Here is a 22316-nt window from a genome sequence, read left to right as displayed (position 1 = left end):
GCCCTCTCCTGGATGCAGTTATTATTTCTGCTTTAATGATTTCTAATAATTTTACCGTGAAACAAAATATGATATAAATGTATAAACAGCAGAAATAAGAACAACAACAACTACCGTGATGAAGCAGCATCTGAAGTAACAGTCAGGTCAGGAACTCGGGTTCAGCTTCATCTCATACGGCAAAAGTCCTCATTTTTTATACTTCTGAAAACCATCGATTGTTATTTGCACTTAATGGTATCACTTTTGCATTTGTTGTAACTTGCATTGCGGTCTCTAAACACACACACATTTATTCTATCTTAAATCTAAGCACACTGTGTCGTTCTAGTTGTCAAAATGTATCTGAATTTACATCACATTGTCTCCCACGACCTGGATCCCAAATCAAATAAAAATTAAAAAAGAAAGACAGTTTGAACAAAGCGAGTTTATTAAGTGAAATTAACCCAGACAGATGAGTTTTAAAGGACACAAACATAATCACACTTGGCGTTACAAGTTTGCATATTCCTACAACAGTATCATGTCCGACTGAACCCTGCACCAAAACCTTTGGCAACTTCTTATGTAAACTCAAAAACAGAACAAAAAGTCAGCCATAAAGCAACTGCTGTGTCTGCAGCTGTGAAACAAGAGAAGCTTTAAATAAATTCATCAATTATTATTGTATATTTATTTTTTTCATGCCTTAAACCACTCTACAACTGACAATCAACATGGGGTCATAGCCCACTTCAAATCAAACATATCCTTTATATTAGACAGATTAGTTCAAGTATACATCATCTCAGCCATGTGAGACATTTTCTTGGGGATGTACAGATAATACTCCAGGTAACCTGAAAGGTCTTCTATTGTGATGTCGTCTACATAAGCTCTGGCCTGTTCTGAACACGAGCGAGGGGAGCCTGATGTAGTGGCTGATAAGTTACTGTTGGTGCTGACAGTTCTCTGAGAATCCTCTGGACTCAGTGTGGCTCTTTCACATTCAGTGACAACGTTTCGCAGCCCTGTAAAAGAATACACCTCTACATCATTCCAGCTTGTAGGATTATTAGGCAGGCAACAGCACTTGGGCTCACAAACACTGGTCTCCTCACTGCCTTTTGGAGTTTCCACACATTTGTTGTGAATGCAGGAACATTGAGCAGGAGAAGCACACGATGAGCTGAGCTCTGATAATACTCTGAAGTCAGAGGCCTGAGCCTGTGCTAGACGTGCTCCACTCTCTGCTCCGTCACAGGCACTTCTCTCCGCTCTGCTCTCCTCACTTGTCTGCACGTCACCAGAGACTTTGATTGCAGGGACAGTTTCTTGTAACGAAGAAGCTGAAGCAGCAGGTGCTGTGTCATAAGCAGCAGATGTTCCAAATATCAATGCAGAGATGTGACTTTGTGCATGTGAAGAGGAAGGCTCTTTCTGGGCCACAGAGGACAGAGTTTCACCCTCCCCCAAGGGACCAGGTTCTGGTGGCTCCAGACAGGCAAGGAGCTGCTGTTTCAAGCAGCCACTAGAGGGCGACAGTGCAGCCGCTGTAGCAGAGCTACAATATGTGAACTTTGGGGGCTGGAGAATGGGGGACTTGGATCGGCGGCGCCGCTGTGTTCTCGAAGCTCCTCTGGAGGTTTTCCTTGTGCATCTACAGATAAAGAAAACAGTGAAAACATGTTCATGTGCAAATAAATTAAAACATTAAGAGGTTTAAATACATAATGTCAGACTTATGTCATATACTGCACATGTGTCTGTGTGAAATTACAGTCTTATTTTAAGAATAACAGTGACACTCTGTTTAATGACATTTAACTTCAACTACTTAAACAGAAATGGATGGGAAGTACAGATAAAATACACAAGTGAAGTTTCACGTACCCGTGCCAATTGTCCTTTTGGCAGACAAGTTTAGGTTTAGCACCATTTGTGTCAAGACAGGCACGTGAGGCTGATCTTTGAGTCACAGCTTCTGAGGCACTCACTGCTCCAGATAAACTGTAAGAAAAAAAATAACTTTAAACTTTACAATAACCCCACATGGTTTACATTTACAAATTAAAACAAACATCCAAACCGTACCTCTCTGCATCGACCCTCAGCTTTTTAAAAGCTGTTTGCAGAGTTTCCTCTTCACATTCCTTTCCTCCTGCCTCCATGGTGGAAGGAGGCAGCTCTGACCAGCCACCCAGCTGAAACAGTCAAACAGCTGAAACAGTCAAACAGCAATGAACTGACAGACCAAACACCTCCTGCTGCAATCACTGCACAATGTGCACAGGTTTAACTCAAACACACAGAAATGTGACTCTGGAGAAAAGAAACGCTGTGGTAAATGACATCAAACTGATACGATGTTAACATTAACTTTTCCCTCCAAAATATGAACAGAATGAAAAGAGTCTGATGGTCAGAGGCCCCTGTCCCAGATACAAACTCAGACAAGAGAAAGTGAGAATGAAAACAGCAGAATAAACTCAGTCTCAGTCGCAGTAAACAGCTGATTTCATAAGAGCTAACTGTGGCTAACGGCTAACTGCCTGAGATAGCAGCTAAAGCTAATGCGATATTGGACGAAAAGAAACAAACAGTTTATAAAATCCAAAAACATGACAATACTCACGGTTTAAGAGGTTCTGGACGCGTTAAAGAAACGAATGACCAGGACATAAAGTATTTTACTCTCTGAGGATCGTTACTTGTTCCAGCAAAGCTGTGGACAAATAAGGCGATCTGCAGAGGCTAACAGAGCTAACAGCGCTAGCTCCTTTAGCTCCTTTAGCTTCTTTAGCTTTAGCTCTTTAGCTCTTCTGTTTTCACTAAACGCGTCTGGATTCCGAGTAAAACTCATCAAATCCTAATCTTGAAAAGTCTGTTAGAGATTAAACTGTTGTAAATGTGTCTAAATGTGTCTAAATGTGGCGCAGCTCGGCTCAAACTCTCCCCTCGGCCTTGTTTACAGTCAAACCTTTAACAGTGACTCTGCAACACCACCCCGTGACGTCACAGCGGGACTCACGTGACCGGGGCTGTTTTTTTCCTCTCAATAATAATAAAAAAAACATGAAGGAAAAAAAAAAACATATATTACTAGTTGAGGGAACGCGATCATCTTACGAGGGAACACAGTCTAGATCTTTTGTGAGAAAAAAAACAAAAACACACACACTTTTGCAAATACAAATGCCCCCACTGAGGGCACGAGTTTATTTATCTGTTTTACGAGATAATATAACTTTATCAATTATAACTTTATCAATTAAGTATCTTGCTGCATAAACATTACGTCTGGTGTCGGTCCAGTGTCTATGGCGCCCTCCAGAGGACACAGTGAAAATAAAACATATATTACAATGTCTGTGGCGCCCTCTAGCGGACACAGTGAAAATAAAACAGACTATTTAGGCCTATTACTTACGAGGGAACATAAAACTTTTGTGAGGGGAGGCAAATTCAAATGCAGTGTGTCCGGATGTTCACACTGTTTCCTACTTAGGGCATAATTTAAACTATTTATCTCTTATGAGGTAATATAACTTTATCAGTCAGGTAGTTTGCTGCGTAAACATATGGCCTCTATCAGCTCGAGGTGTGGTGCTTTCAGGTGCACTGGACACACACTCCCTGTGGTGCTCTGCCCTGTGCCCTGCTCTCCAGAACAGAGATGAACAAATTTGCAGCCCAAGTTCTCGGTCATTTCAGCCCCGGTCAGTGTGTCCACAGCAGCAGCTGAAGTCCAGAGTGCAGGTCACACAGAGCACATCAGGCAGTAGTGGCACTTTTAGTTCAAGTTTTCAAGTTTTACTTTAATTTAGGTTCGGTGCCTTAGCGCTGGTGTTTTCCAGACTGAGTGATGGAGCTCTGTCCTCAAGAGAATGGGATGAAAATCCTCCAGAGAGTCCAGCCTCTGGATCAGTCACACAAAAAGAACAGGACAAAAAGCTCGGTCCATGACGCCAAAACTGTTGTGGAATTTCTATAAGAAAAACAACCAAAGAATAAAATGAACTGAGAAGTAATGAATAAAAGAGTCTGATTTATTAAAGTTGTTGTGCCACAGTAAAGAGCGTCTGTCCCTGAGACAGAGCATCAGGGACAAAGCGTCAGGGACAAAGCGTCAGGGACAAAGCGTCAGGGACAAAGCGTCAGGGACAAAGCGTCAGGGACAAAGCGTCAGGGACAAAGCGTCAGGGACAGCGTCCGCCCTGAGCTGTGTCAGTGTCAGGACATACAGCACATTTGTCCCACACAGATAAGACATGGACCAGAAAAACAGAGTAAACCCGTTAAAGCAGCATCACAAAGGACACAGTGGACAGTGGACACAGAGCACAGTGGACATAGAGCACAGTGGACACAGAGCACAGTGGACACAGTGGACAGTGGACACAGAGCACAGTGGACATAGAGCACAGTGGACACAGAGCACAGTGGACACAGAGGACAGTGGACACAGAGCACAGTGGACACAGAGCACAGTGGACACAGTGGACAGTGGACACAGAGCACAGTGGACACAGAGCACAGTGGACACAGAGTATGATGTACTGGATCTTGAGGTCGAATGGATCACATATAATTGAACTAAGAGTAAAGACACTGACTCAGAGCGACACCAGCCACAAAGACAAATAAAGAAACACAACACGCCCCACACATCAGAAACACACACAGCAGAACACACACAGCAGAACACACACAGCAAAACACACACAGTAAAACACACACAGTAAAACACACACAGTAAAACACACACAGTAAAACACACACAGCAAAACACACACAGCAAAACACACACAGCAAAACACACACAGCAAAACACACACATATCCCAAGCCCATAATGCAGGTTTTGGATCCACATGTGGGTGAAGCCTCGAAGAAGGCGATACCTCATAGAGTCATGTGACACACGGGAGCGTGCATGTGGCACACGGGAGCGTGCATGTGACACACGGGAGCGTGCATGTGACACACGGGAGCACACCTGGTGTCTGGACTCTCCATGGTGTGTATTTTGTTCTCGTCCAACATAAAAGCTGCATGTTCCTGTTACATGAGGAGCGTCTTGTGTTGAGCACAGTCCTGTCCTGAGGCCTCACGGGGAGCACGTGCACAGAGCACCAAGGGCCAAGCAGCTGTGGTGCCCACATGTGAGACGCCCGATCCTCCACACAGCAGAGAGTGACCAGGACCATGTGACCAGGTCGCACTATGTCTGAAGCAGGTGTCTCGTCTAAAAATGCTGCCCTGACTCACGAGGTGCACATTCACAAGCAACACAGGCCTCGCTATGAAACTACACCTTTTGTTGCCCTCCCAAACAATATGGATCATATGAGCCTAATATAAAGTCAGACGGGACCCTAACCCAGAGCAGTCCGGTGCCTAAAACTTTTGGAAATAATCCCCTAGTAGTTTGTGCATCTGTCATCAAACTCTCTGTTCCTTGGAGCTTGTGTGTAAATACATAGTTTTATTTTCCAACATGAAACGATGAAGAGCTGTGCCATAATTTGACCTTGTATGGCCCAGATTCAGCCGGAGGAGGTGGGTCAAAGCTCAGCAGGGCCACTCGTGCACGCGCACGTGCAGTGCTTTAATGCTGGGGTTAGTGCTGCTGGATGCTGTGTCAGATGTTGTGTAGGTGAAAGAAAATAGGCCCATTTTACAGATTCAAAGGATATAAAGGCTGTTTTGTTTTACATTGTTAATTGCAACGATTTTCATAAAACCCACGATCATGAATAGAAACATGTGGGCTACACCCATCAGCCTTACCACCGACACTAAAGTGGGCTTCATGTGCCCCATCCATGAGTTTCACGATGATGAAACTCACTGCAATATTGATTAAACATTTAAAACGACATACTGTATATTTTATTTTGACGAGGAAAAGTTTTTGTGATTTTGCATTTAAGCCAAAACCCACAGACACTTAGCAAAAGATGTAAACACGTCTAGACCTACCTGATTGTAATACGCTAAAATATCACACCAAGGACAGGTTCAAGGACACAAACCCAAAGAGGACAAGGACGTGGGTAAAATGGACAGACCCTGGATCAATGGATCTGGGGCCTGGACTCTGTGAGATCCATGTGTCTTAAACCACCAAAGCCAAAGTCACCACAGACCTGACTCGTGCTGCATCTCAATGTCCTTTTCTTATTTCCTCCTGTTCTCGATTCACGACCAAACAAGTTTTCCTGAATCTCCATAATGTCTGTGCATATTAATAAATGGGAAATTCACTCCTACATTTCTGAGGGCAGTGACTTGGGACTTCAGGACGTCCAGGCGACAGAACTCAAACCTGGACTCGAGGAACAAGGACTGGGCCAAGGACTGGACCAAGGACTGGACCAAGCACTTCTTAAATGAGCTGGACTTGTGTGTCAGACCCGGTTTTGAATGATAACAACAAGTACAAACTCAAACTCGCACAATGAGGCTCTTTGTTTATTTGTCTACAACAGATACTCATCATAGAGGAAAATCAAAACTGAACAGAGAGGAAGTTTAAATAACTACAAAATTAATGAACAGTAAACTGAATAAGCTTTATTTTTCTGAATAATTAAAGTAAAGTAGTGACTCTTTAAGAACCTAATTAATGTTGAGGTTTACTTTTATGTTAAGACATTTTTATGCCTGTTTTAAGAAATTGGCAAAAAGTGGCCAAATAAAGACTAAACTCATCGTTAGTCCTCAAAATAACTGCCTTGGCCTATTTGCATTCTACAGAGCCTGTACTGTCAACTTTGCAGATAAGACATATAAAAAGCAGGCCTGGCATTAATCAAGAAATAGTAAAAAGTTGTGGTTTTCGTCAGTGCTGGAGTGGGACACTATTGATACTTATTTTAGTACAGTTTATATTTTTTGCTCTTTGTTATAATGTTGTAATGTGACAGCTGCTTTATCAGTGTGTCCAAATCATTTTTAAGTCTAAAATAGGATCTAGGATAGTACCTTGGGCAAATATGAAAATAACATCTGTTCATGAAGTTAATAAAAGCAAAGGTTTCAAGGAAGCAGCTCAGTCCACAGACTTAAACTTTAACTGTATTAATAAATCCGACTGTCATGTAAATATGTGATATAATGTAAATATGTGATATAATGAGGTGATATAATGTAAATAAATGATATTATAGTGAAATGCCTCATGAAAACACAGCGCGGCGCTGGACCAATCACACTGCGCCAACTGGACGTTGTTCCCTAAATGTTCTATCTCTGTCCAATCACAGCGCACGGCGTGGAAAACTACAGGAAAAGCGCGGCCCGTGGACCAATCAGGTGAAAGAAGCGTTTGACGTCACACCGGAAAACCCGCTCAATCCGGAAGAGACGCAGTGTTCGCTTCACCCGGTTCCTCCAGAAGCGCCTCATGAGCGCAGAGATCACGTTTATTCAGCTGTTTCTTTTCTCGTAGTTTAAAGTGCGATTATCCTTGAACAGGACGGACATGTTTTGTTTAGGTGGGCTGTCGGTGGCCCTCGCTTTGGCCCTGGTGCCTGGAAGCTCGGATGCCCTGAAGGAGGGAGAGTGTGAAGGTGGAACAGCCTCTGATTCAATTGACTAACTTCTACTTCAGATTACTAACTTCTACTCTCTAACTTCTATTTACAGCTTGGTTTTATAGTCGGATTAAAGTAAATAGACTGTGGGTGGTTAGATTATTTCTGAATTCTGCCAAATAATTATAGATGTAACATGTTTTTCATTTGCATCTTTGTTTCCATCTCTGTTCTCATTGTCTATGAAAGATGGGTTAAACTTTTGGCATTTGTTTCTTTGATTAGACACATTATATTTGTGTTTTTGCTGCAGGTAGAGTACAGTTTAGTGCTGTAGTTTTACCATAGTCGAGCGACAGGAGGCTATTTTAAAATTGTCACACAAGCTGTTCCTGACACTGGATGGTGTTAAAATAGCTTTTCCAAATCCAGAAGTATTTCTCTTAATGTATTTTTTTTTCTTTTTAACATTTAACTTTAACACATGTTTGCTTTTCTTTTCCAGTGTGTGTGACCTTTCTAGGAAAATTTTACGAGTCGTTGAAGGAGAATAATGTAAAGTTCAGTAATGGAGATATAGAGACGGCCCTGATGAAAGTCTGCAAAGACGCCAAGGGCAAAGACAACCGCTTTGTAAGTTCACAAACAACAAACAGGTTATTTGAGCATTTTCAGACATGTCTTATTATTGAATCACAGAGAACTGATCTGTAACAACACATCACTGTTCAACAGAACTCCGTCCAAAGAAGCACTTTTCTATCAGCGTCACATTCTGTACATTTGGCTTTAGTGTTATTGTCAAATGTGTCTCACAGGGACGTCCGTGACCACAATTAGACAATGTGAGGTGCAACAATACCATTATGTTTGGGCGATAGGAGCTACTTTCCTGTTAATGGTTAAAACATTTCTTCTACGTGTAATTTAAATATTTTTGATTGAAAGGTTTAATGACACATTTCATGAACGCTAATAATGTTGTTTTTATTATGATGCATTGGATTTATATCACGCCTTTCAAGTCACCCTTTTACATTGCTTTATTCACTCGCACACCAATTTTATTCTTGGCAATTTGGTAAAGTGTCTTGCCTAAGGACACAACAACAGTTTTGCCACTGGCAGGTATAGTCAGCGGTCTCTTATCCAAGCACAAACCCGGCCCAGCCCTGCTTCACTTCTGAGGATGATATCAGGCTTTGACAAGCCTCCGTGTCCACAAATAGTTACTCATTTGTCAGTTACACTGAAGTCGAGGGTGAAACTAAATTAAACTAAACCCAATCAGCCAAATGTGTTCTTGATGACTGAAAGTTTTTCTGTTGTTTAGTGTTATTACATTGGGGCAACAAGTGACGCAGCTACAAAGATAATCAACGAGGTGTCCAAACCACTGAGCTACCATGTTCCAGTTGAAAAGATTTGTGAAAAACTCAAGAAAAAGGACAGTCAGATTTGTGAACTAAAATACGGTAAGGACATTTTTATGAACCTTTTAATATTGTATTGTTCTACAAGAATGAAATGTCATCTATTCATTTTGTTTATTTTAGACAAACAACTGGATCTGAGCACAGTGGATTTGAAAAAGCTCAAAGTGAAAGATTTGAAGAAGATCTTGGAAGAATGGGGAGAATCTTGTAAAGGCTGCGCAGAAAAGTCTGACTTCATTCGCAAGATCATGGAGCTCATGCCCAAGTATGCACCTTCAGCTGCCAAAGCACGGACAGAACTGTGATGACGGAGCACTAAAGTACCTTGTAACTTTGGACTTGACTTGGATGTATTTAGTGATGCCGAGATTCACAAGAAGATAAAGAGGACACTGTTTTCATTTGTCTTTGTTTCTTTTTTGTTATGTTATTTTTTTCAAGTTTAAGTTTATTGATTTTTAATAGAATTATAAACTTTTTTTTGAGAATAATGGTCTTTTGGTCTCAGCAGTCTTTCTATCACCATGTAGTGTTTGAGTTTGACACTACAAAATAACTGCAATCTACACAAATCCTGGAAACACCTAATGGGGAAAATATTTGACTCAGTGAAACAGTGGAACCACACTTTTGAAATAGGCCACATTATGGCATCTTGTCTATCTGCACTTTGAAAGTTTCCTGTCATTTAAACTGCAAAAGGTGCTTTTTCTATCCGTACGTGATGAATTTGTTCATCTAAGGCTCTGGTCAGATTGTGCATTTTGGATGTAACGACACATCTATTTTGCTGAGCTTGTTGATAAATGATGACTGTTTGATACGTTTAAAAACTCCATATGCTTTTTGTTAAAAAGGAAGGAATGAAATTCAGATTGTTTTTTTTACACAGCAGTTTTTTCAGGTCCCTTGGTTCTTTCAGAAGGGCTGCAGTTTGGCTGTTTCACCCGAGTAAACGGTTACTTCTTTTGCTTTCTGTAAATGACAGAAAGTAAAAACACTGGAGAGTTGCAATAGGTCAGCAACCCTTTACATTGTGTTGTATATGGATTTAATTTCTGTAGATGGGGTCATTTATTAAAAAAAATCCTTATTACATTGTAGAGGTTGCCTTTGTTTTTTGACTCTTGCAAATGTAAGTCGTGCATTTATTAGAATTCTACACAATTTAACTTTTTTAGCGGTTCAGTTGCTCACAAACTCAATGAAGATGACAGGAGGGATAAACATGATTATCATAGACTGTATATATGCATTCTTGTTCTTTATACACTCTATGGTCGTTGTATGTAAGAAAAATGTGACGTACGTAACGTCTTACGTCGATGGAAGTGCGTCACTCAGGCCCCGCCCCCTGAGCCAGAGCGCACATTCCTATTGTCCAAGATGGCGGCGTCGGTGCAGGAGCCGAGATGCTGACATGTTTTTAACCTATTTTATATTTTTAGTAGGACATTTCTGCACCATTTTTCTCTGCTTTTTGGCTCTTTTTATTCCATTAAACCTTCGGGGCCGTTGTGGTTTTGTTAACACGCCTGGAATTGTCTCTCCGGGAACGATTCCCATCCGAGCACCGAAAAGTTTGAGCTCCATCCTCCTTTGAAAATGAAGAGACAGGCCGCGAGAGAGACGAGTCCGTCCAGGGCCATCGCCAAGCGGATGCGAGAAAGAGAACGAGAAAGTGCGAGGAGAGACGAGCTGCCTCCTCCTCCTCTGGCTCTGCTGCTGGCGGAGAGCCGAGGATATCACCGCCGGAGCCGCAGCAGAGAACGAGAGAAGCCGCGGGTCAGGGAGGAGCGAGCGGCCGCTCTGGAGCTGCACCACCGCCATGAACTCAGCCTCCTGGGACGTCCTCCTCTGAGAACCACCGCTGCAGAGCTCCCCGCCACCAGACCCGCCACTCTGGAGTACAAAACCCTCCTGATCAGTAACCTGGGCTCGCAGGTGTCGGACGAGGACGTGGAGGACACGCTTTTCCACGAGTTCAAAAAGTTCGGAGACGTGAGTGTGAAGCTGTCCCACACCCCGGAGCTGGGCAGGATCGCATATGTGAACTTTAGACACCCAGAGGATGCTAAGGAGGCCAGACACGCCAAATCCTCCAGGTTAATGTTGGGGGAGCGCCAGTTGAAGATCGAGCCCATGTACGTGAGGAAACGCAGCGTGACGCCCCCTGAGGTGGGATACCTGCCCCTGCACGCGCCTTACCCCTACAGACAGCGCTCTCTGTCTCCTCCTGGGCCTGGGGTGAGCAGCATGAGGGATCTCAGAGCCAGACATTATGCTCTGGAGACTTTAGGACTGAGCAGAGAGAGGGAAAGGCTTTTGGATTATTATGGCATGTTGGATGAGAGGGGCAGGCCCTATGGCTTCCCCCCAGTGCCGGTGGTGGAGGACTTGAAGCCAGAAGACGACCAGCGAGCCACCAGTAACCTTTTTATAGGAAATTTAGACGGAAATGTCACTGAAGCTGAGTTAAGAAGAGGTTTTGACAAGTATGGCATTATTGAAGATGTTGTAATTAAACGACCTGCTCGTGGACAAGGCGGGGCTTATGCTTTTGTCAAATTTCAGAACTTAGATATGGCCCATCGAGCGAAAGTAGCTATGCAGGGACGATTGATAGGAGGCAACCCTATAAAAATCGGTTATGGGAAAGCTAACCCTACGACCCGGCTCTGGGTGGGAGGACTTGGACCTGGTAACTCACTGGCTGCTCTGGCCCGAGAGTTTGACCGGTTTGGGAGCATCAGAAATATAGACTATGTTAAAGGGGACAGTTTTGCTTACATTCAGTATGAGAGTTTGGATGCTGCTCAGGCTGCATGTACACAGATGAGAGGTTTCCCTCTGGGGGGCCCTGAGCGGCGCCTCAGAGTTGACTTTGCAAAGGTGGAAGAGAGTCCATCCCGTCCATTTCCAGCTGGTTACCAGCCTGCTGTTGCACTCCCTTCCCATTATGAGCTCCTTGGAGAGGCATACAGCCGCCATCGCAGTCTGGAGAGAGAGTTACGAGGCAGCAGGGACCGTTCCTCCCCACCAGCACACAGCCTCCTGTCCCAGAGAGAGCGGGAGAGGGCCCTGCTGGACAGGGACTTCCCCAGCAGCCCCACACGAAGCCTGGAGAGGAGAGCTGAGGCGTTCGGCCGGAGGAGGAGTCGGAGCCGCAGTCGAGAACGCTGGCTGAAGGAGCGGGAGGAGAGGAGGAACCGCAGGAGGAGCAGGAGCCTGTCCCCTGATCGACAAGGTGAGGAGCGCGAGCGGGACCGCGACAAAGACAGAGGAAGGTCCAGGCTCCGGGGACAAGGAGGGGTGCTGTCTCCTGACGCCAGCCCTGACAGAGCACGTGTCCGTGCCCCAGACTCCACTACCGAACCGAGGGACCACACTCCAGACAGTGGCAGGGCGGGTCATTCTCTCACCAACGATGACGAGCCTCCCTCCGGTCGCCACCACAGCAAACGGACGTCCAGTGACCTCAGCAACCACCACCATCGATCCAGCGAGTCCACAAACTCTCCTGCACGGCACACCGACACCCACGCGTCTCCCACAACATTGTCTGACTTTGCACAGGCGACACTTGCCAAAATGTGGCACGGCTTTTTTGCCCTAAAGAACAGCAGCTTTCCCACCAACTTGTACATGCTGGAGGGCGGGACCTCTTTCTTTAATAACATCATGAAGGACAGTCTCAAACAGCTGAGCCAGAACCAGCCCAGTCAGCTAAAGATTGCCCAGCGGTTGCGCATGGACCAGACTCGTCTGGATGAAGTCTCACGGCGCATTAAACTGGGCCGCCCAGACGGTTTTGCTGTCCTGCTGGCTCTCCAGGGCAACGTGGACCGCCAGGCCCCTGCCCCAGAGCCCGGGCTCCAGGTGCGTCTGCTCCGCCACCTGGTCACATACCTGCGCAACAAGGAAGCGGCGGGGGTGGTGAGTTTGCCCGCTACTAATGAAGGGGGCGTGGGGGCCATGCTGTACGCGTTTCCTCCTGGAGAGTTCTCCCAACAGTTCCTCCAGGCGGCCAAAAGGACTGTGGGTAATCTGGAGGAGGAGCACATGGTTATTGTGATTGTCAGTGACACTAATTGAATTGTCAATGTCAGTGTAGAGAAGTGTAGTCCAAGAGCCAAAACAAGGCTACAAAATACTTCCAAGTAGTTTTTAGTAGATGCATTTTATTATTTCATTTGTTTTTTGTAAGATGCTTCAAGAGACACTACATCCATGTTTATGATCTGTCATGTTGGGGGAATTTTAGCTTCAAACTACAAAAGACAATTTATGTTCACTGCACATTTTCAAACTGTAACATACAACACTAAATCTGATTATTGTGCTTGTTTACTTTTTCTGAAATTGACCTTACCAAGATGCTATATATATATTATATGAACTCAATGGGACTGGGTATTATTCCTGTGGATTGTTCTGTAAACTATAGGAAGAGGCTCTAAGCTCCAGTCGCCACGGCCAATGACCTGTGAGTGTACATTAGACATAGGTAGTGTTTTAACTATTGGACCATTCCTCTTAAGTTTTTGTGTGTTTTTGCATGCAGGAATATGTCTCTTTGGTCTGTTAAATGTAGCTTCCAGTTACTGTAAACACTAATATGGACTTTCTACAAACGTAGTGTCATGGTGCAAGGTGTATTACTATAAACGTTTTATTCTATTTTGATTTATATTATTCAGTAACCAATACATGACTCCATCCATTTTCTATCCTGCCATGTGTATCATTTCTCATTTTATTATTATTATGTTTTACTTTCCACTTTCATTTGCAGAATATTAACTAGACACAGCGAAGGTAAAAACATTTTCAAAGTGATCTGCTAATTTATCATCTAAAAGTACAATCTTTCTCCAGCTAAAAGTAGATATCGATTTGCTTAAACATTTGACGAAGTAGATCAAATATTAAAATAATGATTTGTTATCTGACGTAAGTATTCATCAGCATAAACAACTTTGACACTACTTCACCACGTGCCTGATTTGCAGAAGTGAATAACACAGGACAATTAATTAAACAGAAGTGTAGAAGTAGATGAGCAGAAAAATAATAATGGACGTAAAGAGTTGGAGAAAAAAACAAACTCAGTAACTGTTAAAATAATATAAACCAGACAATTTCTTGAGCCAGTTGTTTAAGTAAATACATCCATTACTGCCTATGTTGTGTCTCAAAGTATTTCCCGATCTGTCAGTCTGTTGTCGTTGACTTATAACATATTTTATCAATACAGTAGCTTTTTATTTTTGGGATGTTGCAAGTGTATGTAAATGTGTATCTGACAAAACAAAACACTGCTGTACATATGACCTGGATCGGTTTACTCACTTCTAATACACTGTGGAACAAATAAGACTTTCAACGGGCCCCAGACTTTCTCATATTTGGAGAACGATGGCGTTTGCCCGTAAATCATTGTAGTGAACTAACAATCAGGTCAATCAAACCAGTTAGAAACATTACAAATCAAACACAGTCTCTCTGCGGTTTTGTTTCTGTCTCAAGGGACATGTATAGTGTATCGGGGAAAAAAAATGTAATAAAACATTTTATGATTTCGTAGTCTGGCTGTGGCTGTTTTTTGTTTGATTTTTGCTGTGTATACGCCTTAACAGCAGTAAAATGAATCAATATATGACGTGTGCAGAGGTAAATCAAATAGAAAACACATTTGTTAACAGTTCAAAGTAAATATATTCAGGTTATCTTGTTCAATATGTTGTAAATTTAGCAGATCTAATTCTTACAGCTCACATTAGTTGCTGTATTTTGTGGACGGCGTGAGTGTCAAATGGTGAATACGTGTTTCTTCCACCAGAGGGCGATGCGTGACAACTTTTACTCAAGTCTGCACAGATGAGTCAGGGGCCTGCAGGCTGAGCTGGACAGCAGACTGAGCAATTCACACATGAACGTGGAGAAAGCCACTGCAGAGCTCTTCAGTGTACGCTTACAAGTGTGTGCGAGGTCTGAACTGTTTCATTCTGTAGAAAAGCCACTGCAGAGCTCTTTAGTAGACACATCCTAGTCTGTGCACACTCAAAACTGTTTAATATGATACAAAAGCCACTGCAGAGCTCTTCAGTTTACACCTCCTAGTCTGTACGAGCTCAGAACTGTTTCATTTTATACAAAAGCCTCTGCAGAGCTCTTTAGTCAACACCTCCAACTCACGCTCAGAACTGTTTAATATCAGAATCAGAACACTTTTTATTTCCATTGTCAGTGAACACACATCACAAACTAGGAACTCTCTTTGGTGATAAACTGCAACATAAAAACACTGAATAAATACAAATAAGGCGATGTATAAAGTTAAAAAGATATGTTTAAAGATAAAATACTTAGAGGTAGATATATATGTAACAACAACATCAGAACAACAGAGCAAACATGGATTATTAAGGTGAGCGGTGTCGTAAAGTGTCCAGTTTAGTGCAGATGTTATAAAGCACATGTGTCAAACTCAAGGCCCGTGGGCCAAATGCGGTCCGCCACATCATTTTATGTGGCCCGCGACAAAGTAAATTAAAATATGACTGTTTTAAAATGTCAGTTTATCATTAGATACACAGTTAAACAGCCATTTTTTCATATCTATGCAAATCCATCTGCAGTATTTGTAACTTGAATAAATAATAAATATAGAAACGGTTAATTAACACGATTCAAAAGTAGTTGTATTTATTTCACATTAAATTTGGTTACATTTAGTGACATTTATCTTACAGTTAGTCACATCTGGCCCTTTGAGAGCGGCCATTTTGTTGATGCGGCCCTTTGTGAAAATGAGTTTGTTATAAAGCGTCAACTGGTACAGATATTATAAAGTATATATAATACAAATATAATACAATACAAAAGCTACTGCTGAGCTCTTTAGTGTTCATGGTCTGTTCATGGTCTTAACTGTTTCATATAAAGGAAAAGCACAATCCCAGCTTCAATTAAGTAGATTTTACCAAACAGATTCTTTTGCGTTGGGCATTTTTTGCTGTGTCCATGACCGTAACAACACGCTCTTTCGATGTAACTTCTTCTTACAAAAGCCTCTGTGTGGTTATTGAGCAAAACAACCAAAAATCTTTCCTAAAACAGAAGAGTTTACAGTTGCACTGGCACAGCATCTGGTCCAGACTCCACCAGAAAAGCTGCTGCTGCTACTGGAATCAATAGACTAAATTCAACTCATTAGACGCTCCATGGGTGATTCCGAATTTCCCCAGTGAACGGCTCGGTTTATTAAAACTCTGCATGTCTTTCACTCATTATGAAGCTTCCCCAAATCGTCTTCTCCTACTCCACCTCCAGCGCTTCCACCACACCCTGCTGCCCTGGTAATGTTGCAGAAATCCAGCGACATTGTTGAAGGTGAAGGCGCTCCTGGTCGGCTTTTACATCAGGAAATGGAAAACTCCTGAAATATTAATGTGAAATCATAGAAGGTCCAATGAAAAGTGCGGGAATGTGTGAGCGTAGGCACCGGGCAGCAGGGTCACGTTATAAACACCTCAAGATTTATGCCAATTTCTACGGAATATAAAAATACATTAGCATAAGGAAACCGGCTTCATACAGAATGTACTTTTCCCTGTTTCAGCTGGAAAATCTTTCTTTTCTTCCTCCAACAACTTGCACAATCCTTCAACCTTCTTAAAGCGAAACTAGTGGAAAAGAATCATTACCGTGAGTGTTTTTGTACTTCGACTGGCATCACTTTCTTTCCGTCCACCCTTGAAGGTCAAAAAATGGCCGCGTAATGTGAGTCTTTCGTTTTTTTTAACAGAATCCCCTCATTAGATTAGTGCGTTGGGTAATTAGACGGGCAGAGGATGAATGTGTGTTGGCAGAGCGAGACAGGGCTGGTGGGCAGATGTACTGAGGAAGCCGGGTAATTAGACGGACAGGCCGACAATTACGTGGGCTCAGTCGGGACGCCGGTGTGACCAGTGCTGATCCGGTGTGTGGTCATTTTCACCCTGCACTGGAGCTGCTCACAAACTGCTTATGTATTATTGTCATGAAAAACAAATGAGGATTAATTATCACAGATGACATAAGACTGACGTTTGAAGCTGGACTCAAGCAGGTTTACTTCGTTTAGTTGGGTTTAGTTGGGGCTTTTTGAAAATGTAATAGTACAAGACAAGGTAAAAATATACTTTATAATAGCAAGAAGTAATAATTAGTTTACAAACACACATTCCGGCGTGGTAACTGCTTAATTAATACGATAACTCTGATTTTTCATAAGGAAAAATCATGCTTTTGTTCTTGTTTGTGCTTTATTAAGACTAATTAGGTTGTGGTTTTTATTATAAAGTGCAGCCACTACTGGTTGAAGGTGCACAGACGTCTTTAAGCACTCAGGTTTTCGAAAGCGCCAAAAAGAGTCACAGCTGCAGTTAATTTATTTGGTCCCTTTGTCACAATAACACAGTGGAACATCTGTGTCTCAGTTCGACGGTCTTTAACACTTCGGCTGCATTTGAAGGACACTCCCAGGTCCGTCCCATTTCATGCACGCGACGAATTCGGGCGACAAATGTGCCCCGCATGACCCTGGAGAAACAACGTGAACAAAGTGTGCGTCCGAGCAGACGTCTTCTACGGGAGAAGCAGGATATTTTTCATTAAAGTTATGTAATACTCACTACAACTGGGAAGAAATCAGCTTGAACGTCATATTTGTCTGTCGATATTTAAAGGGAAATGTTAATTCCTTTATTCATTCAATCTAAACAGAAATAAACGGCTGTGACAACGACACCTTGACACATAATTTAAAGTAAAACTGTATTTATTTCGGAGTCTATTTGAAACGACACGACAGAGGTGGAGGAGCAGCCTTCGTCGGCCGCGTCCTTCAAACGGTACTTCAAAGTGCGCAACCGTCGAAACGCGGTCAACAATCACACGCCTCTGCAGATTCTTACACCCGCTGCCAGTTTCCTGCGCTCTTTATACCTGCAGTTTCCTCTCCAAACATCTAAACCACAGCGCCCCACAGAGGCTGGAGGTGCACAAATAAAACGCACTCAAAATGGCATCTGCGTAAAGTGTTACCTGATGAATTACAGTGGTATTTCTATTGAGATGAGAAGATTTGGAGCAAGCACCAGGAAGATGTGGGAGGAAAAGACTGATTGTTCTCAGCGTGATGCACCAGGCAAGAAGCACACAGCTCTCACAGTTAAACGCTACAGCTGCAACTCTAAAAGGGAAGAGATGAGGCCTGGTAAAAGAAATGGACAGGTTTTAGACGCATAGATATAGGCTCCTAAATGTTTATTCGTATTGAGGAAAGTTGGTGACCTTTTGTGCGGATGGAGCAGAGAGGAACAGCGGCGAAATGCCAGCGCTGTCATCGAGACGGGAGACGCGGAGATGCGGCCAACTGAGAATCATCTGGAGTCCTCTCAGGAATAAATGCGTTTGGGATGATTATTGATTGAATGAAGCAGGTTTGATGTCGTGCGGGTTTGTTTTTGGTTCCGAAATTGCAAAAAAAAACACCAAAAAATCCTCCATAAACTGTTAAAAATACATAGAGTTCTGCTTTACTCTTCCTCATCATGTATAATTGAAATATTCCTCGGATATAATCATAAGTGAGCACTTTTACGGTGATGTTCTCTCGTGTAAAAGTGATTCACGAGGCCGGCTCTCGTTGCCCTCTATAACGCCTTATCCTAGCGTCACACATAATTACATGTTACAATCCATCCTGGTGATTTTCCTCGCAAATTACATGTCTCGTATTTTCGATTAAGTTCGCTGTAAATGTTTGATGGGCTCCTGAAAGGCCGCACCATCATCATAAGATTAAGATTGCGCTTGTGGCAGATCTGCGTTCACCAAACCTACTGTCCCACGTGTTTGAGTCGCTTATACCAGAGGCGTCAAACTCATTTTCATCGAGGAACACATCAGCAAAATGGCCGCCATCGAGGGCCAGATGTGAGTGTAAAGCAGGATAAATGTCACTAAATGTAAACAAATGTCATGTAAAATAAATGCAACTACTTTTTAACTTGTTTAATAACTTTTTCTGTATTTATTGCTCTTATATCCTCTGATAAAAGTGTGTATCTGGTCAGAACCTTCAGCGCTGCTTCAGAAATAGCCTTTTATTATCGGACAATTTGTAGTTTTTCTTGAAGCCTAACTTTTGCACACTTAGCTCCGTGTTTGGTGTCAAAATGCCGACGTAGATTGTACTTTTTCACGACCAACCCCGCCTCATAACACAAAAAACATACAGGTTTTGAACCACAAACTTGGTTTCACCTTCACCTTTCTTGAAACTGTCCTCCACGCCGACAATTTTCCTCTTCCTGAACATTTTGGGATCATTATTTGCAAATATTTCTCAGTTTCACTTGTTGGAAAAATCGTATTAGTTTATGGTCGATGAACAAATTAAAACAGCACAGATTTATTTTAAAATGACACTCCTGCCTTTTAATTTACCTTCTCGCCAGCCACATTAAACGACGTGGCGGGCGACATTTGGCCCCTGGACCTTGAGTTTGACACACGTGGCTTATAGATACTGAATGCTATTACAGATATGCTAATTTATACATTTATCTAATAGGAATTATGCTGGATTTATAATGACTTCTGAGGTAAAACAGGTTTGAGACAATGTCGTGACAGAACTGCACCTGCTGATCCTCTGGTGACGGGACGATGGAAGTGAAATAAATGTAGAACTTTGAGGAATTACTTGAGGAACTATTTGGATTTGAAAGCAGCACACGTTAGAGTTACACGGAGTTGTTTCTGCGTAGCCTCCGCTCACCTGACGGGGCGACAGGTGCGTCAGAGGAGAAGCACTTGATTCAGAAACGTTAAGAAAACCCCCCGGCACCGTCGAGATCCCAGTCTGTCCCTGTGTCTCTGTGCCGTCTTTCCTCCTCGCGTCTGTGTCCGGAGCTGGGCGGAGACTCTGGCGCCGCCCACTACACACCTGCATCCACCGTGGTGCAGTTCCACTCGGCTCAGTCTAGTTTTCGTGTGTATGATCTCGATACTCAGCTGTTTTTTTCTCGTTTTTTAACCAGATCCCGCTCCTTGGAACTACCACCCTGCACCTCAGCCTCCGACCCAGCTACCTATGACCAGTTCCAAGATGTCAGCCTCAACTTTCACATTTCCTTTTTTGCGATAAACTCTGTCAAACCTTTACCCCGAGTCTGCGTCTTTGATCCCCCAGACGTTACGACACGCACACACACACACACACACACACCCACACACACACACACCGTCTCACTCTTGGTTCACTTTTATTCATGCAACGTTTCGCTGTGACCTTCCTGAAGTCTGAGGACAGCCCCTCCCACTCTCCTTATGTAATATAAGAGACCGCCCCATTAAGAGTAAACAACCAATCACAACAGAGAAAAAAACAAACAAAATATTTACAATTAGACACCAATAAATTGCGCATAATTCACTTTACATCCGTCTTTTGTGACTTAAAACATCGACAATGATTAGAAACATGTAAAGATTATTATCACACTAAAAAGGTAACAGCTTTGTACCATAAATCTGACGTTTCTTAGCAAAATAAGCGATGGAGTTACCTGGAGAAACGTATTCCCAGTGTCCATATTGTCACCAGTGTTAGATAATAGTTTCTGACACGATCTCAATCCTCTGTCATTTTTTTCCCATCAAATCTCGTTGTCTCTGCTTTTTTGTGGAGGACGTCTCGGACTTTTACACTTTAAACTCCTCTTTGCACCAGTACAGAAAAGTTATTAACCCTCCTCCTTCTTTTTTCACTTTTTTTACAAACAAAACTTAGATTTGTTTGATACTGTTGTTTTTTTCACCTTTGAGGTTTGATGGATCGTTGTCATTTTTGTCTTTTCCTCCTCCGTCTCATTTTACGGTATTTGTGGGAAATGTCAGTGTAGCTGCAGGAGGCATTAGACTCGCCTTAGCACCTCTCGTCTCAAGATAAGGCCATTTGTCCATCCAGCTCCAATTTCCGGTGTAACTGCAGAGCGCTCGCCTTAAAGTCGTTTCTCTGACTCTGGAAAAGACCCGCAGTAACTTCAACGCCTCAATCACGTCGAGCAATCACACCTTTCACTCCGCTCCTTCACAATGAACATATTTCAGATTTTGCAAACAATTCTCTTAAAGTTTTTATATTCCAGACCACACTTCTTCTTCTTCTTGTTCTTGTTCTAGATTTTAGATATTTAGACTCAAGTTTAACCCAATATTGCCGACACCTAAAATAGACTAAACCATGGATAAGGTGGTTCAAATAATAATTAACCCAAAAGAAGACAAAAAAATGAATGGATTTTAAATTTTTTTTATTAAACAATAACTCAAAAACCTTTTTTTTTAGTTATTGTTCATGTGCAGAACAGGGTGGGGGGTTGAGAAAGGGTCTACACTAAATATATATATGTGTAAGTGTATAATATAAGTATAGTATGTATAGTAATGTATAGGGGTATAGGAATACATATATAATGTGCATGTGTATATATATATATATATATATATATATATATATATATATATATATATATATATATATATATATATATATATATATATATATATATATATATATATATAATTTTTTTAATCTTGTACATGTGGAGCCCAGGGAGGGGGGGTAGGATATCACCATGAGCTCGGGATGTTTTTGTTTAGTTTTTTTTTTTGTTTTTTTTTTTTGGGGGGGGGGGGGGTATTGTGTTTTTGTTGTTATTATGTAAACAATAAAACAATTTGATCACAAAAAAGAAAGGGTCTCAACGTGGAACAGTCTCCTGTACCATTTCCTCTTCCTCTTCTCCAGCTCGTGCTCCAGTGTTATGCTCATCTTCTCCAGCAGGGAGCGCTGTTCTTCTGTGCTCCTCAGCTGTTTCTCCAACGCACTGCAGCTTTCAGCCTGTAGGGAGCTCTCTGCCTTTAGCTCCTCACAGGTCTTTAAGAGAGCCGTCTTCTCCTCCTCTAGTTCGGTTTTGATTTGTTTCTCCTCTTCTATCTGTTGCTGTAACACGTTGTTCTTAATGACCAGCAGGGAGCGCTCTACCTCTGCTCTTTTCAATTGCTGGTCTGATGCACTGCATCTCTCCATCAGCAGGGAGCGCTCTTTCTGTGTCTTTCTGAGATCCTCCTTCACCTCCTCACAGGTCCTCAAAGTGGCGTCCTTCTCCTCGTCCATCTTTCGGATGTGCGTATCTTTGTCTTCCATTTGCCGCAACATCTGGACCTTCTGGACAGCCGCCTCTTGTTTTTTGGTTTCCAGTTCATGTTTCAGAGCAGACATGTCCGTTCTGAAATCTGCC

General features: G+C 42.6%; 3 protein-coding genes across 3 annotated transcripts; 2 read left to right on the top strand and 1 right to left on the bottom strand.

Moving 5' to 3' along the window:
* Positions 1–415: 415 nt before the first annotated feature.
* Positions 416–3001, bottom strand: oser1 (oxidative stress responsive serine-rich 1). The gene is made up of 4 exons (XM_033966005.2): positions 2618–3001; positions 2077–2186; positions 1876–1992; positions 416–1642 (listed from the first exon to the last, which is right to left on the bottom strand). Exons 2-4 carry the CDS (start codon positions 2151–2153, stop codon positions 775–777), a joined length of 1062 nt encoding a protein of 353 aa, XP_033821896.1. The 5' UTR covers positions 2154–2186; positions 2618–3001; the 3' UTR covers positions 416–774.
* Positions 3002–7334: 4333 nt separating this feature from the next.
* manf (mesencephalic astrocyte-derived neurotrophic factor) lies at positions 7335–10060 on the top strand. The gene is made up of 4 exons (XM_033966006.2): positions 7335–7558; positions 8028–8155; positions 8856–8997; positions 9079–10060. Exons 1-4 carry the CDS (start codon positions 7471–7473, stop codon positions 9261–9263), a joined length of 543 nt encoding a protein of 180 aa, XP_033821897.1. The 5' UTR covers positions 7335–7470; the 3' UTR covers positions 9264–10060.
* A 264-nt stretch (positions 10061–10324) lies between these two features.
* Positions 10325–14539, top strand: rbm15b (RNA binding motif protein 15B). The gene has a single exon (XM_033966004.2). It carries the CDS (start codon positions 10564–10566, stop codon positions 13051–13053), a length of 2490 nt encoding a protein of 829 aa, XP_033821895.1. The 5' UTR covers positions 10325–10563; the 3' UTR covers positions 13054–14539.
* Positions 14540–22316: the final 7777 nt, after the last annotated feature.

This window comes from Periophthalmus magnuspinnatus, chromosome 5, assembly GCF_009829125.3.
Source record: "Periophthalmus magnuspinnatus isolate fPerMag1 chromosome 5, fPerMag1.2.pri, whole genome shotgun sequence".
Lineage (NCBI taxonomy): Eukaryota > Metazoa > Chordata > Actinopteri > Gobiiformes > Gobiidae > Periophthalmus > Periophthalmus magnuspinnatus.
The sequence above is the reverse complement of the archived record's forward strand: the minus strand, read 5'-3'. Positions and strand labels throughout refer to the sequence as shown.

Coding starts and splice junctions, on each gene's coding strand:
- rbm15b (XM_033966004.2), top strand. CDS start 10,564: ATGAAGAGACAGGCCGCGAGAGAGACGAGTCCGTCCAGGGCCATCGCC.
- manf (XM_033966006.2), top strand. CDS start 7,471: ATGTTTTGTTTAGGTGGGCTGTCGGTGGCCCTCGCTTTGGCCCTGGTG. Junction 7,559..8,027: donor GAAGGAGGGAGAGTGTGAAG/GTGGAACAGCCT, acceptor TTTCTTTTCCAG/TGTGTGTGACCTTTCTAGGA. Junction 8,998..9,078: donor GATTTGTGAACTAAAATACG/GTAAGGACATTT, acceptor TGTTTATTTTAG/ACAAACAACTGGATCTGAGC.
- oser1 (XM_033966005.2), bottom strand. CDS start 2,153: ATGGAGGCAGGAGGAAAGGAATGTGAAGAGGAAACTCTGCAAACAGCT. Junction 1,993..2,076: donor CTGAGGGTCGATGCAGAGAG/GTACGGTTTGGA, acceptor TTTTTCTTACAG/TTTATCTGGAGCAGTGAGTG. Junction 1,643..1,875: donor CAAAAGGACAATTGGCACGG/GTACGTGAAACT, acceptor CTTTATCTGTAG/ATGCACAAGGAAAACCTCCA.